Consider the following 18328-nt stretch of genomic DNA (forward strand, 5'->3'; position numbering starts at 1 on the left):
CTTTTTCCTCACTCCTAACATTTTCACTGTGGCATTCACCATTCGAAATCTTAAAATAGTCAAGTTTTGTTTGCTCAGGTACCTCTTTTGCAGCTTCTGACTCAGTAACCTCTGTGGCAGACCTGGTCCTATCTCTGTATCTTTGGCTGGAGAAGTCATTGTCACTTGAAAAAGATGACTGGGTATCCGTGAGAGAAGATGGTGTTGAATGATCACCTTGATGAAGGAGAAAAATCTTTAAAAAGAAAGAGGAGATGAGGGATAAACCTTAATTATATAATATATATATAAATAAAAGCATGGGACACTCATACCCACAACCATATTTGAAACTGTACTCGCTAAGGGATGTTGGGTTGGCTTCCCAGACCAGGACTAAGCCTACTCCTAGACTACACGGCATTCTGATTTTTAACTGAAAGAGGGCAATAGTCCAGGGCTAGGATTGTTTTAAAGTATTGATTACAAAAGATAATACTTACCTTCATCTGAAACACTGTCACACAAGTCCAGCTGCATCAGGAATCCCAAACTTGTTTGTGACTAAAGGATGTTTTGCAAGACACCAGATAAGCAGGTTTAAAACCGCACGAATATACAAACAAAACTAACATTTACGTGCAAGCTGAGCACTAAAAGTGCCTGCAGTCAATAAATGACACAAAATTTTTTAAGCTAAATAACCAAGAGAAGCAGTTTAAAATTTGGAAGATGAGAACTGTTATCACAAAGTAACAGCAGGCAAATTCCCTTTCAGTGCTTCCTTGTATTTTACTGTCAAAATATACCAAACAGGCTTGCAACAGGAAGCTTATCAGTGACTAATGTTGGTAATGCGATTTAACAGACACCAGCAATTTGCTTAAATGAATGAATGCCTTTAATAACATTACAATAAATTATACACAGTACAGAAAATCTGATCTTGAAATATACTATACAATATAAAAATTTGGGTTACACAAGATAGCTACTCACCTTCACTAGTCCAAATAGGTGAAATAAAGTCCAAATAGGTGAAACACGCCTGCAATCGAATGTACTTCTTGGTACTTTTTGGTATTTCACCTTTAGCAACATACTAACATATTACAGAACCTGCACACAGTGGAGTAAACTTAACTGAATATGAATTTCATCCAAACAGCAAATATTTTTTAATAACTTAAAAAAACCCTCCAAAAAAACAAACAAAAAAAAAAACTAGGTGGTCATTGGTGGCAGTGTTAGCAGGCCGCAAACCACAACACAGTCATAAAATAAAAAGACGCGCTCTGTGGGCATTAGTGGCAGTGTTAGCAGGCCGCTAAAAAGCAGTTGCAATAGAAAAAAGACGCGCTCTGTGGGCATTAGCGGAGGTGTTAGCAGGCCACTAAAAAGCAGGTGCAATAGAAAAAGGCTACACAACACTCAGCAGTTAAAAAAGGCTCGATATTAACGGCACATATACAAAGCTTCACACCACAGTTGATATTAACACAATTTTATATAACGAATAACGGCATGTATTAGTACATATATTGGGTTCTTACCCATTGAAATTTTATATTTCTAAAACTGGATCTTCTCAAAAGTCACCGGGAGCTCCAGAAAAGTTGGTCGTTAAAACCGGATGTAGAAATAACTCAGTCAGGAGTGTATGCACTCAACTCGCTTAAAGAGTACCACCCTAAGAGCTCTTTCAGCACCGCAGCTGTAAAAACAGCACCCAAATTAACACCCATCAACTCGCATTAATTTTCACTGCAGAATTAACTAACTTAAGTCACACTACAGATTTTGCTGTGAAGTCTTTTTTGTTTGAGGTATCTTCCTTTGTTTAGCTTTTCTCAGTGTGTTCCTTTATTTGGTCTTCTGAGACGACCTTAAGTTCTCCTAGTGTTTAGTTGTTTGTCTCTATCCTGTTTTTGTAGTGGCATTGTAGTGTGATAAATTTGACTTTCTGAGATTTGATTTTAATACCTTTAAAAAGTAAACGTTAGATGGATTCAGAGACTTTTGGCTTTTTTTTTTTTTACACACCTTCGCTTCACTTCATACTTTTTCTCTTTTAGCCTTTTTCAAGACTAAAGAGGAAAATGACTCTGGTTTTGAAATGACTGCAGGCTCCTCTGCAGGCGTCAGACTCTCATGGCTTTCTTAAAAAGTCTTGGGCCCCTCAAGCAGGGTCCAGACCAGGGGTCGGCAATCTGCGGCTCCAGAGCCACATGCGGCTCTTTGATCCCTATGATGTGGCTCAGCTTTTGAAAATAATTAATGAGTATTTAATTAAATTTTATTTTAGTTCGTTTATTTTCAAAATGTAATTCTATGAAGATTATGGTGATCTTGTAACATCTATAATATTTTAATATTTAATATTTAAAACATTTTTGTCGCTCTTAATACACGTCACAACTTGAACTTTTTGACCGCTGACTGCACGGCGCCAGTAAAATAATGACGGCACGCAGAGAGAGGACAGCAGTGTTGTTTGCTGCCAGTGGATAATTTAAGTTCGGCGTTTTTTCCCCATTACTACAAGGACTCAAATAGACATTCAAAATATAAGTTATGTAATAACATATTTTTGGGAGCAGGACCGCGCCCGAACTCCTCCCCTCAGCCCTATATATACACCCCACAAATTCACGACTTAAATTCACAACTTGCTTCATTTAATTCAGGAGACGGATCTCGACTTGACTGCTTCCTTATGTCAACTCGCTCCTCCGCGCTGGGTCATTTCTGCTGATCCCCATATTCGGAGCCGTGTTCGGCTATTATCAAATCCTCCTAGGCTCCTGTTTTAAAGTTGTTCCCACCTCCACCCCGTCTCCACCCTTTTCTCTTATTCATTTATCGAACGAGGGGAGGGGGGTCCAGCTTCATACGCATTCATAAGCCACCCTGAACTCCTCCCCTTCTGAGTTCACCTCCCCGTTTCAGTGTTTACGGGCATGGTCCGTAATAGCAAAGCCAGTATTACTCACCTATAGAGCAGAAATAGAGCAACATCCTCATCTTGGTTCATGCTTTTCAAGGTTTCACTGTGAACATCACCTTTAAGTGTCTGCTATTTACAGGTTCTACGGTATCATCAACTGCTCCTTAGTGGCACAGCACGTAGTGTCACAGTCACCCAGCTCCAGGTTCCTGGGGTTGTGGGTTTGAGCTCCGCTCCGAGTGACTGTCTGTGAGGAGTTTGGTGTGTTCTCCCAGTGTCAGAGTGGGTGCTCTGGTTTCTTCCCCTGGTCCAAAAACACATTGGTAGCTGAACTGACTACTCAAAAGTGCCCATTGATATGAGTGTGTGAGCGTGTGTCATTGTGTGTTGTCCTGCGAAGGACTCCAGGGTATGGATACCTCTTTTATTCATAATGTGATAGTATAAATGTCAGCAAGCTTAAGGCATTAAATATTGCTAATATTTGTAAGACCAGTTTCTTTATGGTTTAGGTGAAACAATCTGAGAGCTGTTTATTTCAGGTCAGTGAAACTGAAACTATTTTCATGTGGTTTATTTTTTATAGTTTATTTGTGTTTTTGTTGGGCGTGTTGCTTCTCTCTGAAAACATTTAGCACTGCATGTTTTTACATTCCATTGACAACACCAACTGGCCCAACCTCATTCTATCACTGTCTCCAATTACTCCTTGTTAATCATGAGGAATATATCCTTCCTGCATCCAGTTACAACTGTCTAAAGTGGTATGAAGTTGTGTGTTTTTCACTTAGACCTTGCAGACTAAAGTCTTTTTCTCTATTTACCTTGTTTAACTGAGGATTATTATAATTTTTCCAAGGCAGACATTGTTCCCATTAGCTATGGCTGTTCCAGATAAAGGTAAGATCAGAAAAGTTCTGTCAAAGATTAAAATGCTTTATATATATATATATATATACATTAGAATAAACCCAATAACATTATTCCAGTGTGATATTCTGTGAGTGAATGTGTTGATTTAACTTTTTCCAAATCTCTCCTCGTGGAGTCTCTATTGTTTTTAGGTTCTCATCCAATACTTAGTTTTAGTGGTTAATGAATAATTATTTTAGATAAAGTGTGCTGTTGATTTAACAAATTCATACAAATCAAGGAGAACCTGAACAAAACATTCTTCTTCAAACTCACTCTCACCTACTGCTTTATAGAGAAAAAAAAAGATCTTATTTCTTATTTGTTTTATATATATATATATATATATATATATATATATATATATATATATATATATATATATATATATTGTATTTACTCTGCTTATATATAAATTTAAACAAGCACCACGCTTACTGAGAAGACATTAGTTTAAAAATATATCATTATCTTAGGTGTCTAAATGTTCTGCACAGTACAATAAACTAATAAGATGACTCTATCCTGGGTGAATCTTTAGTGAATCTCCCAGGGTGAATCCCTAGTGCCTGATGCAGTTTGGACATATTCAAGTTCTAATTCACTTTGAATTCTTAACACTAACCCTGCAGAATTATTTTTCTGCAATTTCACATCAAGGGTCCCCCAAAAGTGTTTTTAAAAATCCAAACAAATTCTCAGCATTATTTACATTCTGGTTAAAAATAAACTTTAGTGTGTGCAGGTACTGCGTATGTGCAAGTGCACGTGAAGGATGCAGCTGGTGTAACCTCACCCACCTCCTGTCTGTAAGCTCAAAATCCTGCTTTTATTACACATCACCATCTACACCACGCAGCCAAAACAACACAATCACTTCCATGTTTCTACACTCAGTCCATTCTCTCAGTTCCACTATGTTTAACCATATATATAAGTATGGTATCTAATCTTTTCATGGGTGCTAGGATGGAGTGTAGGTCTACTTGGGTTTAGGGGTATATGGACAATGATCATTTTGGCTGATTGGTGCATAGTATACAGAAGTGTGTTGTTGCTACGTATGATTTAAAAACCTTCTTCAGCATGTTGTTATTAAAAGATCGTATGCATTACTTATGAAATAAACACCTTGTTATTATGAGAAAGCGTTATTATTATTATCATGCCATAAAAACAACAGTGTCTGCTGTGACATTCTGCCAGTAATAAATGTACTGAAACCAGCCACTGAGCTATTTAGTGGTTTGTCAAGCTGACCCAACCTGTTTTAGAGTGAGGTTAGGAACCTACACCCCATTAACAAATAGAAACAGTGGAAATACATAAATAAAAGAAATGTAGAAATGTGGAAAAACAGAAATACGTTCAGGACAATTCATTATGTAATTTCTTGATGATGAAAGCTACAACGTGTCCATAGGTGAATGTTTAAGTGTATGTCACCCTGTGAAGGACTGGCGCCCCCTCCAGGGTGTGATCACGCCTTGCACCCAGTGATTCTGGGTAGGCTCTGGACCCACCGCAACGCAGAACTGGATAAGAGTTACCGAATCCCATGAATGAATGAATGAATAAATGAATCCCATAACAGTGAGATATTCTCTCTATTTACAATATGCTGATTTTACAACATAATAATCTCATAATAACATTATACATTTTCACAGTTACAACATATGGTTTTGTACATGTTGAAGAATTATTATGCATAGCAGCAATATGCTTCCGTAACATTTACTGCATTTAAATTTGTTTATGTCATTATTTTATTTTTTATTTTATTAACAGGTCCGGAGTGAAATCATCTTGCGCATTGTGTGAGTCTCTCTTTCCTTAGACTGATCTAAACAGTCATTTTAATCTCTGTCTGAGAAAGAAGCCCAGAGTGTTAACAATGTTAGCAGCTTAGCTCCAGTTCTAAACTGAACAAACTTCATCAATCACATTTTGGCTAATCAGCTACATCTGGAGCAAACAGAAAGATGTCTACATTATATTGTTCACCCAACTATTTCTTAGACGAAAGATATTCTTGCTGTTTGGCCATGCGTGCGTGTTCACAAGAGAACTGCATCCGAGTCCGTTTGGTGCATCGGTTGTGCACTCAGAACATAAGCTACGGTAAGCATACGCAAGGTAGGGGACAGTGTAGGTGATCAACAGCATCACAAAGTTTTGAAGAAGAGTGTTTGTCAGAGCCAAATCTGCAATTACTCGCATACTTTTCTGGTCTGCCCTCTAGTGGAAGCCCCCAGTTACAAACATAGCATACACGTATCACCACTTAGAATATAAGTATGAGAACAGTTAAATTCACAATGCAGACAGTGGTCTTCACCAACGAATGGCCAAACAGCAAGTATATCTCCAGCCGTGTAATCTGTTCTCTTTTGTGCTGTAGGGAACGGGATTGGAGTTCTGGTGCTGGGCCTGGTGACTGGAGGTTCTGCTGGAGTCTGCATGGGTGCCATGTCGGCAGAGATCATCCACTTTTTAAACAATGCTGCACAAGGCCAGACTGAGCTCGCGATTAAGATTCCCCAGCTTTGTCCATTTATTAGTTCTTCATATGTCACTTACTTGTCTCTGCTAGGCCTTATTTCAGTTTCAGCGGCTGGAGTAGGGTGTGGAGTTCTTGTTTATGAAGTGGTCCAAAAACAGAGATGGGGAGACTCTTCAGCAGGTTCTGTCGCACTAGCTGCAAATGTGGCTGTACTCGGAGTGGCAGTGGCTGGATCTGCTGTAGGGGCAAGCTTGGAATGGAGTTTGTCACATTTTCTCCTCACAGCCTTTTCAGTGGACTCTAGTGTAATATTCATATTATGTCACACAGTGGTCACTGTAATAATAGCATCCGTACTCTGTGCCACAGCAGGCCTTTTCTATGGATATATCGCCGTTACCATTTCCCTTTTGATAGATTTGTTGATTTTTTCTGAGCGTCTACTCTCAATGTTATTTTTCAAGACAGAAGCCATTATTTTTCTAGACTTGGGGACCTTGTTACCCCTCATTCTTCCGTCTTTGTTGCTTTGTCTGCTTCACAAATTCCAACTCAGCAAGACGGTTGTGAATATACCAACTCTTATGATTATTACACTTCTCATATCCAGGAGTCTGCTGCATGATGAACACCAACCAGTGCCAATGTTAGATCCAACCGAGTTCACTACACCTACTCTGCTAGTGCTGGAGCGCTTCTTTGTCATTGTGTTTGGGATCCAAGTCTTTCAGGCTTCTTGTGGGGCCATGCTGCATTCCTATTTTAGCACTGATGAGACAAACATAGTCTATGCAGTTGCGCTGGCTGCTACATTTGGAGTTGTAGCAACTTTACCACAAATCTCCCCGATGCTGGGCACCGGGGCTTTGTTTGGGAGTCTGCTGGCTGCCTCTGGAGGGGCTGGAGTGGCCCTAAATGCAGCAGGAAATCTGGGTCAGAGATATGGAGGACATGTAGGAAGAGCTGGAGCAGTTATAGGAGCTGCAGTCTGTGCTTTCCTGCCATTAGCGACACAGGACTTTGGGATCATGGTGGCTCTCTGTGCTGCTGTTATTCCAGGGTCAGCCTTTGTAGAGGTTTGTCTGGACTTCATTAACCGACGTCATCTTTTTTGCCGTATTGTCCTGATGAGTTGTCTCTCTGTTTTCCTGGTGGTGGGCACTTTTTCTTCTCCACATGCCTATTCTTCCTCGGTGGGCTATAATCTGTCATTATCAGTCATTAAATCAAGCATGTGAGACACAGGGTGTGTTTCTGCCTTGCACCCAGTGATTCCGGGTAGGCTCCAGACACACCGCGACGCTGAACTGGATAAGCGGGTACAGATTAATGATTGATTGAATGAATGTGAAACACATAGGTGCCATCTAATGCTCTGTAATGACCAGAATATAGAGTCTCCTCTCTCGATCAAGCCACTGTTAACTGCAATTAAATACAATTTACTGCTGAATATTAATTCCATTTTAATTACATTGAATAATTACAGCAGCATGTGGCACAACAGGGGGTGTTGCTGCCCTACAACTTTGGGGTCTTGAGGCTGTGGGTTTGATTCCTACCTTGAGTAATTCTCTGTGAGGAATTTGTCATGTTCTGCCTGTGTTAAAATCCAAAACAACATGTTTGTAGGTGAATGACGGCACTGCGTGCTGTTGCGATAGGCTCCAGACCCACCGCCACCCCAAAAAGAAACCAAAGAGACCAAAACATGTCTTTTTTTTTAGGGGGTGTGGGGGTGTAATACCTCTTGTACACCTGCCTCAATCACATCATTGGCTATGTCTTCAGTACGGTGGTCGTTGTTGTGCAGTTAGAGAAGGCCCGGCATTGTTAATGTATTTTAATAGTCTTTGGTGTGGCTGTGGTTGTTGAGCTTGAGTTTTGACATTAGCTTTTATAATGGGTACCCCCTCTCCATGCGTGCTGAGTGCTCAGTAATTATATTACTTTAAACGTGTGACTACTTTCCTGAACTCAGAGTAGATCTCATTCTCTAAATTGATAAGGACTTTAAGACTTCGGTTTACTGAAGCACTCAGCTGTCACTGTATAATATTCACTCTGGACTTATGGTACATAATATCCAGAATAATTTATTCATTAAATAGATGTGTCCATTCCTAAGAGCAGCTTAAACCAGATCTTACTGTTGGTATGAATATATATATATATATATATATATATATATATATATATATATATATATGTGTGTGTGTGTGTGTGTGTGTGTGTGTTGTGTTAATAAACATTTGCAATGTTAAAAGTATCTCTTGATATTGTTTGAAATTCTATTTTATTTTTATTAAACAGGCTGTTAATAATGAAATCCTCAGTGGTCATTCCTTGATTTATGAAACTAATTCAATGTTGGGGCAGTTATCAAATGCCAATAAATTCAATACTTTGGTAAAAGTATTTTGTAATTTGTAAAGTATTCTTATCTGTACTTTATCAAAATCAGTAAAAAAGGAGCCATTTTCTCACAATTCATTGTTTTATTTTGTAAATATATATATATGGGAATCTTTGTAAACAGGGGGATAAAATACTTCTTAGGAAAGACCAGGAAAGAACTGGCATGTATCTGCTGTTATCTGATGTGTTTTACTTTGCTCTGCCTCCCCTTCTTTCACTCATTCCAAAGATTGTTCAGAAGAAGCAGATCTGGTCTTTAATCTTCAAAAGTGGCTTCCTTTAGTTGATAAAAAGTTAAAAGTCTTCAAAGGCTTTAAACAAAAAAACAAAAGGGCAAATAACTAAGTATGCTTGGCTTGCAGAAAATACTGTCAATGCTTTGCAGTGTATCTATGTGTGTGGGAAGTATAAGTAGATGGGTTAATGAGATATTGGAAACAGGTGAGCATACTGAATCCGTTGCTAAGGGCAACAGTTAATATTCTGGTGATAAGGACCTCTGGTGACCGGTTTGGACATTGCACATGACACACCTTCTGAGAGTGCTGGCAGAAGAACATGTTAATGAGGCACCTACTCCAGTTCACCAAAGCTGACAGGAAATATTGATTGTACAACATTTAAAAGCTGTGAAAAACTCATGCTCTGGCTAAAACTGTGGCTGCCATTGTTTCTGAAAATAAATAGTTATATTATATTATACTTAGCTAAATGTGATATATTTGCCTTCAGATTGCAACTTCAACATCATCGTGATGCTTCACTGAGCTGTAACAGGGAGAATAGTGCCTCTGGTTTTGTTACCCTGGACTAGAAGTGTAGAAAAAAAATGAAGATGAATATAATGTTGTAGATGATTGATGTATATAAAATCAGAAACATAAATATAAATTAGGATAAGATATTTTGAACCTTAAAAAGATGGAAACATTTTCCCTCACTAACAGGAGCAGGCCTGCACATTTTTACATGGTTATAATCAAAATATATCGCAATGAAGTTATTATTAACTGTCTCTTGGGTGGCTGAATTTATTTTAAATATTTGTGAATATCCATTTCTCTGTGTAAAAACTGTCAGTAAACAAGATCTGACTGAAAGTATTAGCTTCTGAAGCATTTGGACAGACGTAAAACAATACATAGGTAAGACAATGTGTTTTTAGTAATAATTTTCAATAATTTTGGAAAGTGTCTACTGTCTGCATGCATTAAATGGTGCTATATTTGTCTTTCAGATGTCTCCTGTTGGAAAACTGGAATAGAACCTGATTTACTCTTCAACTGTCTCATGTCACACTGAGAACATTAACAATGGCACTACTTTACATTTCACTTCTTTCAACAAATAGGAATTTATTCCCAGAAGAAGCTGCTTTTCTCTTCAGACCTCACACCACATTGAGAACATTAACAGAATGTAGGGAATGCTGTTTTTCATGTTTACAATTATCCTTACAATTAATCCTGATGCTGGCTGTGTATTGTGCAGATAACATCGTCAACTGAAGGAGGAACAAGACATCTTTACTTTTATCTTTTTCTGGCTACTTCAGAATAGACTTGTTTTTTCCACGATTGAAATTCCTGCTGTTATTTCTCAAAGAAGGCAAGAGACTCCATCTTCAAAAAGAGTCACTGGGAAACTCTTCAGGAAATATTTACAGATAAAGAGGTGAGAAATATAGGAGGGATTTTTAAATACATCATTAATATAAATACTTAAAATTTATCTTTGGGATATTTCTAAATTCATACATAAATACTTTTATTTATTGAGATATAATTTATTTAGATGTAAAAGGTTATTGAAATATAATTACTTTTGCTTTCGCTTTTAAAAAAAGACTTTATTCAACGTGAGAAGTAAATGTGGGAAACAACCAGAAAGGAATCAGAGGTTATCAGGTGATAGCTAGTCTGATTGTAGGTTATTCCTCAACTTTCTGAGGCCAGGTGTTGGCAAAACTTGGGGATGAACAAAAACGCAAAAATATACAGCCTATTAAAATATTTATATTAATTGGGGTGTTATTTTCTTCACTTTTTTCTTTTCCACAAAAGAGCAAAGAATTGCAAATGAATGTGTTAAATCCATGGTCCATTCATTTTTAAGTATGTACTAAAATGTTGCTTTGAAGGTATGCCACAGAATAAGCATTTTGAATTGTTTTATTCTCCTGCCTGCTCTTAGCTGCGAGGGCTGGTCTAATGATGGTATAATGATCAGAACAAAAACAACACTGCGTCACTAAGAAAACAATAGTGTTAAAGAGAACCCAGAGGCCTAGGGTGTGGGCATTTAGCTTAGGTCTGGATGCCACTACAGCCGTTGAGAGCTGAGAAGCGGCCAGTGATGAAACTGGGAAATCATGAATTTTACATTTAAGAAAAAACATATCAAGAGAAACAGATGTAAAACAAACAGATTAACACTGTAAAAAATCCATAAATTTACAATAAAAAACAAATAAACATAATTTTGCCATAAAATTAACATGTAAATAGTGTGACAAATGAGAGAATAGAGACAGATATAGCCGTACTGCAAATAGGCATCCTATACTCAGCCCTGAAAGAAGGAATGTGCAGTATCTGGAAGCCACACTCCAACATGCAGACATACATACATACATACATATACATACATACATACATATATACACACACACACACACACACACACACACACAAATTGAAGTTATACTATAACAGAATTTTGGGAGTTGGGCCACGCCCACGCTCCTCCCCCCAGGCCTATTTATACCCTTCAACCTCACGTAATCTCCGTGACAATCAAGTCGCTAGTCTTGCGCTTCCTGCTTGCGTCACTGAATTGCCAACCACCATGGATCTCGACCTGCTCGCCTCTGACCACGAGCTCTTCTCTCCTTCCCCTACTCGATCGCCCAACGCCACCCCGGTCATCAGCACTAGGAGACTGCGTTCGGCAGTCGTCGTGCCTGCCTCACCTGCCACTTCAGCTGCTCCAAGCTCCTCCGCACGCTCTCGCCATTCTCGCTCCACACTCACGGGTCCTGCACGCGGACGCCGCTCCTCTCCGATTTCTCCTCCTCCCCAGCGACCTCATCGCCGCGACCAGCGCGCTCGGCAGCCCTCCTTCACCGCCGGACGAGTACGGCCCGATCCGGCTTCTCCCGCTTCTCCGTCCATCTCCGATTGGACCGTGGCGGGCCTCCAGAGAGCGCTGCGAGACCGTGGTATCCCCTTCCCTCGTTCAGCCAACAAGAGGACCCTTTTTTCCCTGTTTTCGGCTCCTACCCCGGAGGATGAGGTCTTTCCCGCTCAACCTACGCCATTGCGCCATGACGTCATTGCACCTGCGACGCGGCGCCGAGGACGCCCCGCGAGGGCCTCCCTCCCCGACTCAGTGTCCCCTGCTGGTGCCACTAATCTGGCTCCTGTCTGCACTACTGGGCCCGACTCTGCCCCGACTTCTGTTTTTTCTCGTTCGTCCCCCCTTTTACGTGCTTCTGATCTTCCTGCTCTCTCTCTCCCTGCTACTACTTCTTCCACCTACCCTGTTTTTTCCTTATCATCCCAACCCCTTCCCTCTTCATCCCAACCCCTTCCCTCTTCATCCCAACCCCTACCTCTCACGGGCTTGCAGTATCCCGTTCTTTATCATGCCGATTCTCTCTCCGCAGGTTTTGCAAGTCAACCTCTTGCTCCGGCGCCCCGAGCTCCCGACGCCACATTCTCTCTCTTCACCACTGCTCCAGCTCCTCCTCCTCCCAATGCTCGTGTCTTCAATCCACCCCTGGTGCAGCCCACCCTTCCTCAGCGGATTCTCCAAGGTGCGGACATTGACCTGTCCTCTCTATTGCTTCCCTCAGCTTCCTGTACAGCACCCCGCTCCATTGACGTGGGGGACGTGACCCTTTCATTGAAGACTTCAGAGCACAGAGCTTCTAAGCTCCTCACAACTTCCGAATTTGCACTCGCATTTTCCCTCTATCGCGATGTGGTGTGCTCCTCCTTCCCCGCCCGCAGGCAGGAATTGGACGATTACCTCGCCATCGTCCTCGACCTTGCAGTCCGTTTTGGAGGCTCTGGTTTTTATGACTACCATCGGCTCTTCTCTGCACGGGCCGCCGCCCGCTTGCAACAGTGGAATATTCCATCCTACTGGGGTGCACTCGACTTGGAGCTCTACTGCCGCATTTTTGCTGGCCGAACTGCACTTTCCTGTGGGTTGTGCGGCAACCCTTCTCATCCCACTTCTGCATCTCCCAGGTCACCCCGGCGCCCACTCCGGGCCCTAACTTTTCTTTTATCCCTGACCAGGCCCCCAGTCAGCGTATCACCAGTTCTAGCTCCCGTGATGCCCGCGGTAGACGCTTGTTCTTTCTAAATGGCTCCATGATCTGCAATAATTTCAATTCCGCTGGCTGCTTTGCATCTTCCTGCAGGTTCCTTCATGTATGCACCTACTGCGCTCAAGCCCACGCTCGGCCAAGCTGCCCCAAGTGGCCGCCTAAGTTCGGTAACAGCTGACTGATCCGTTTTCTCTCCACCCCTGTCAACGTTCCTGAGCTCGCAAGCTGCCTCTCACGCCACCCTGACCCTGCATTCGTATGTTATCTCCTTGATGGTCTATTGTTTGGTTTCTCCCCAGGTTTGGTGGTTCTGCCCGTCTCCTCGTTCCATGCCTCCAACCTTCTCTCCGCCGAATCGGAGCCTGATGTGGTTACTTCTCTTCTGGCCAAAGAAGTCTCGGAGGGTTTTATGATGGGCCCCTATTCTTCCCCCCCATTTTCTACTTTCCGAATTAACCCCTTCGGCGTTGCCACTCGAAAATATTCTGGTAAGAAGCGGCTTGTCATCGACTTATCAGCCCCGCGCGGTTCTTCTGTGCCCTCAATAAACAGTCTCGTGCCCAGCTCGGAATTTTCCCTCTGCTATGCTCGGGTCGACGATGCCATATCACTGATTAAGCTCCTTGGTCGCGGCACTTGGCTGGCTAAAGCGGACGTGGTCTCCGCCTTCAAAATCATTCCCCTCCATCCTGACTTCTGGCACCTGTTTGGGGTGAAATGGCGGGGACAATTCTACTTCGCAGTTCGACTGACCTTCGGCTGTAAGAGCAGCCCCAAGATTTTTGACACACTCGCCGAGGCTCTTTCATGGATCCTCCTTAACGTCTATGATGTCCCGTATGTGGTACACCTCCTGGATGATTTCTTGGTCCTTGACTCGCCGTCCTCCCCTCCGGCCCGCTGCATCACTTCTCTCACTGCTGCTTTCCATCGCCTGGGCATTCCTTTGTCTTCCGAGAAAACCATCGGCCCCGCCACCTCACTTGAGTTTTTGGGCATCTTTCTGGATTCAGTTTATTTTCGTGCTTCACTCCCACACGACAAGCTGGCCCGCATTACTGAATTCCTCTCTGAATTTCTTTCTCTTCGACGTGTCACCAAACGACAACTCCTCTCCCTTTTGGGGCATCTTAATTTCGCGATGAGTGTTGTCCCACAAGGTTGTTCCTTCATCTCTCATTTGCTGCACCTAGCCTCTTCAGCCTCTTCTCTCTCTCAGTTAATATCCCTGGACCAAGCCTGCGCTTCAGAGCTACAATTCTGGTTGCTCCTCCTCCGCAGATGGAATGGCATCTCTTTCTTTTACAATGACGCACTAGCTAACCCAGAGGACGTTGATTTGTTCATCGACGCAGCCCCGTCCATGGGGTGTGGAGGTTTTTACAAGGGACACTGGTTCGCATCCTGCTGGCCTGATCAATTCACCCGTCTAGCGCTAGACTGTGGTGACTCCATTGCGCTCCGCGAACTCTTTCCGGCTGTCATTGCTGCAGTTCTTTGGGGACATGAATGGACCGGCCGAGTTATCCTTCTCCAATCAGATAATGAATCAGTCGTTCATATTATTAATAAAGGATGCTCCAGTTCACTCAGTCTCATGCCATTCGTCCGCCGCCTCACTTGGCACTCAGTCGTCCATCAATTTCTATTAAAAGCTGTTTACATTCCTGGTCACATTAACCCTATTGCTGACTCTCTGTCTCGTTTCCAATTTCAGAAGTTCAAGCTATTGGCTCCACAGTCCGACCTGCATCCTACTACTGTTCCACCATTTTCGGACCTCATCTTCCATCTTCCCACACACTCAGCAATCTGACTCTAAGATCCCAGGATTTAATCCTGAAATCTCTGGCACCAAACACCTTGTCTACTTACTGGACTGGATGACAGTGCTTTCGACGCTTCCATCATATACACTCTATACCGTTCCCTTCTTCTGATCTACACTCTTTTACAGCATTCCTCTCATTCACTAGCTCTCAATTTTCTATTCGTTCATCCACTTTAAAAAGCTATACAGCCGCTATTAATTTCTTTTTCAAACTGATTTACGGCTCTCCCCATCCGTTTACTAATCATCACCAAGTCACTCTGCTTCTTAAAGGATTAAGAAGAACTGAACCTCATCATCTACCTCAACGCATGCCAATCTCTTCTCACATTCTTTACAGCTGCCTATCTACCCTGCGATCCGGTTACGTATCACCAACTACCGATGCCACCCTCGAAGCCATGTTCCTTTTAGCGTTTTTCGGCTTCCTCCGTTGCTCTGAATTCACAACCCCGTCTTCCATCCACCATAATTCTCTTTACCCTTGTCTATCTGACCTACTCATACTTGATCCAAACACACTCGTCTTTACTATTAAACACAGTAAAACAGACCAATTTCACAATTCTTCTCAAATATTTCTCTTTAAACTCCCTTCCCCTATAAGCCCCTATGAACCTCTTACACGCTACCTCCAGCTTAGATTATCCCAAGGTGCCTCCCGTTCCGATCCATTGTTTACAGCCGAATCGGGTTCGGTCGCCACTGGTTTCAGTCCCACTTACGACGAATCCTTTCACGCAGTAATCTTAACCCATCACATTTTTCCGCTCACTCTTTCAGGATCTGTGCTGCCTCTACAGCTTACCATCAAGGCCTTTCAGATCATACCATTCAGACACTCGGCCGATGGACCTCCCAAGCACATCATTTATACATCCGCACCCATATCCGTGATCTTTTCGAAGCTCACCAACGTATTGCTTCCCTGAAACTTTTGGGGACCTGGTTCTACACACGCTCAAAACCGTGCTGAACTCCATCCCAAATTCCTCTGAGTTCGCCCCCCCGTTCCAAACTATAGGGCGTGGACCATACTAGCAAATTGAAGTTATACTATAACAGAATTTTGGGAGTTGGGCCACGCCCACGCTCCTCCCCCGAGGCCTATTTATACCCTTCAACCTCACGTAATCTCCGTGACAATCAAGTCGCTCCCACCTCCTCCCCATCTCCTCCCTCTTCTAAAATTAATCTTCTAACGGGGGGGCCTGGTTCTACACACGCTCAAAACTGCGCTGAACTCCATCCCAAATTCCTCTGAGTTCGCCCCCCCCGTTCCAAACTATAGGGCGTGGACCATACTAGCAAATACATAAAATTATCGCCACAATGTGACCCAAATCCTCAAAGAAAGAAAAACCAAGAAATTTGGAAAGACCTGTGCCACTTCAGAACATAATAATCCTAAAACACGCAGATCAGTGATCATCCTTACAGATGAACATGAGCATGCAGCAGCTTTCTCTTCTCTTATTTACATATCAATCTTTATAACAAGCTTTCATTTCTACAGATATGGCAGAGATACCAGAGCAAATGGAGGAACCAGCAGCTGAAACTCTCCCAACATCCATTCTGTGAGTTCAGCACTTACCTTCAAATTAGTAATGGATAGATAAATAAGTCTGCAGCTAGCACTTTCTTTAATGCATATTTGTCTTTTTATTGTTCTTACAGATCCCGAGTGCAGTCATCACACATCTGGCGTGAGTTTTTATATTTGAATTATGTAAAACACTATGTTGTGTGAAAGGAATGAGTGTGTGGTCATCACACATCTCCAAGGTCCTGGGGTTGATCTCACAAATCTCAGATCACTGTCTGAGAGCGGTTTGGTGTGTTCTCCGTGTGTTTGTCTGGGTTTTCTCTGAGGGCTCAGGCTTCCCCATTGTCCAAAAAAAATGTTGGACAGTGGATTGGATGTGTGAAACCGTCCACAGATATGAATGTGTGAGTGATTGAGTGTGTGAGGCCCTGGTACTCTGTCCAGACTCACCACAATGCTGAAAGAGATGATGCAGTTACCAAACGTAAATGAATGAATGGAAGGACAGAATGGATCAATGGTGTTTAACCAATCCTCTACTCTGCTGTATGTAGGTAATGTGATCGGGGCTCTGGGGCTGGGACTGGTGGCTGGAGGCTCTGCTGGAGGCTGCATGGGAGCCATGAGTGTAGAAATGATCCGGATTTTAAACAGCACCACCATCAATCAGACAGAGCTCATGATGAAGATTTCAAAAGATTCAAATTACCCACTTCAGTCACCTGTACCCATCACCTACCTGTGTGTACTAGCGGCCATCTTGTCTTCAGCAGCTGGAGTAGTGTGTGGATGGCAAGCTCATAACTTGGTCAAATACCTGACAGTGCTAGACCTATCGGTAAACGCTTTAGCAGCAGCTGTTCCTGTGTCTGTGCTTGGAGTAGCAGTGACAGGAGCTGCACTAGGAGCTGTTCTGGAAGTATATTTATCCAATGCTGGCTTGTTCCCTTTATCACGAGATTTTTCCTTTGGAACATATCCATCTTTGTCATTATCTCTGCTGTAATATGTGTAATAAGACGTGTAACCAGAGGTTTTTATGATTCTGAGGATTTCATGTACGCTGTATGTTTGAATGTATTTTTTCAGCTTGCTTTACTTGTGTTACTGCTCACGGGTTTGGCCTTGTGTCGGTTTTATGTTTTCTCTGAAATCATTCTGTTTGCAGACATTGGGTCTCTGTTACCCATCATTTTTCCACTTGGGATCCAACTTGGAATTTCTTATTTTCATCCTCAAGAAGTAGTAGTCAATGGCTATGATTATCACAGTCGTCCTAACCAGGAGTCTCTTTCACAACCAGGCAGTGTCTGTATTAGATTCCTCCAGCCTTGGTACTCATGCTGTACTCGTGCTGGAGCGCTTCTTTGTCATTGTGCTTGGTGTTCAGATGTTTCAGGCTTCATCCGGTGCTGACCTCATCTCGTATTTTATCACTGATGATGTGACAGGAGGAGTCTATGTAAGTGTAATAACTGCTAGTTTTGGAGTTCTGGCCGCTTTGTCAAAAGCCTCGTCAGTGCTGGGCACCGGAGCGTCACTGGGGGTTCTACTGGCTGCATCAGGGGGTACTGGAGTAACACTCAGCACTTCAGGAGACCTGGGCCAGAGATATGGAGGACATGTAGGCAGAGCAGGAGCAATCATAGGAGCTGCAGCTGGAGCCTTTCTTCCTTTCATGACCCATGATGTGAAATTTGGTGTTTTGGTGGCTTTCTGTGCAGCTGTTATTCCGGGGTCTCCCTACACTGTGCTTTGTTGTAAAATATTACTCACTATTTTGTTTTCATTGGTTTTTACATTTTATGTTTTCAATGGTCTTGTATTTTTTAAATACATTGTGGTAT

General features: G+C 42.3%; 1 protein-coding gene and 1 pseudogene across 2 annotated transcripts; both read left to right on the plus strand.

The window, feature by feature from the left end:
• Window positions 1-3672: 3672 nt before the first annotated feature.
• On the plus strand, window positions 3673-8527 carry LOC136665268 (uncharacterized). Of its 2 annotated transcripts, XM_066642829.1 has the most exons (5): window positions 3673-3690; window positions 3786-3826; window positions 4584-4647; window positions 5630-5658; window positions 6243-8527. In XM_066642829.1, exons 2-5 carry the CDS (start codon window positions 3808-3810, stop codon window positions 7580-7582), a joined length of 1452 nt encoding a protein of 483 aa, XP_066498926.1. In that variant the 5' UTR covers window positions 3673-3690; window positions 3786-3807; the 3' UTR covers window positions 7583-8527. The 2 variants fall into 2 exon arrangements, with proteins under 2 accessions (XP_066498926.1, XP_066498925.1); XM_066642828.1 differs by having other exon boundaries at window positions 3687-3826; window positions 4575-4647.
• Window positions 8528-12744: 4217 nt separating this feature from the next.
• On the plus strand, window positions 12745-14917 carry LOC136665162 (uncharacterized; annotated as a pseudogene).
• Window positions 14918-18328: the final 3411 nt, after the last annotated feature.

Source organism: Hoplias malabaricus, chromosome 13 (assembly GCF_029633855.1).
Source record: "Hoplias malabaricus isolate fHopMal1 chromosome 13, fHopMal1.hap1, whole genome shotgun sequence".
In the NCBI taxonomy this organism is placed as follows: domain Eukaryota; kingdom Metazoa; phylum Chordata; class Actinopteri; order Characiformes; family Erythrinidae; genus Hoplias; species Hoplias malabaricus.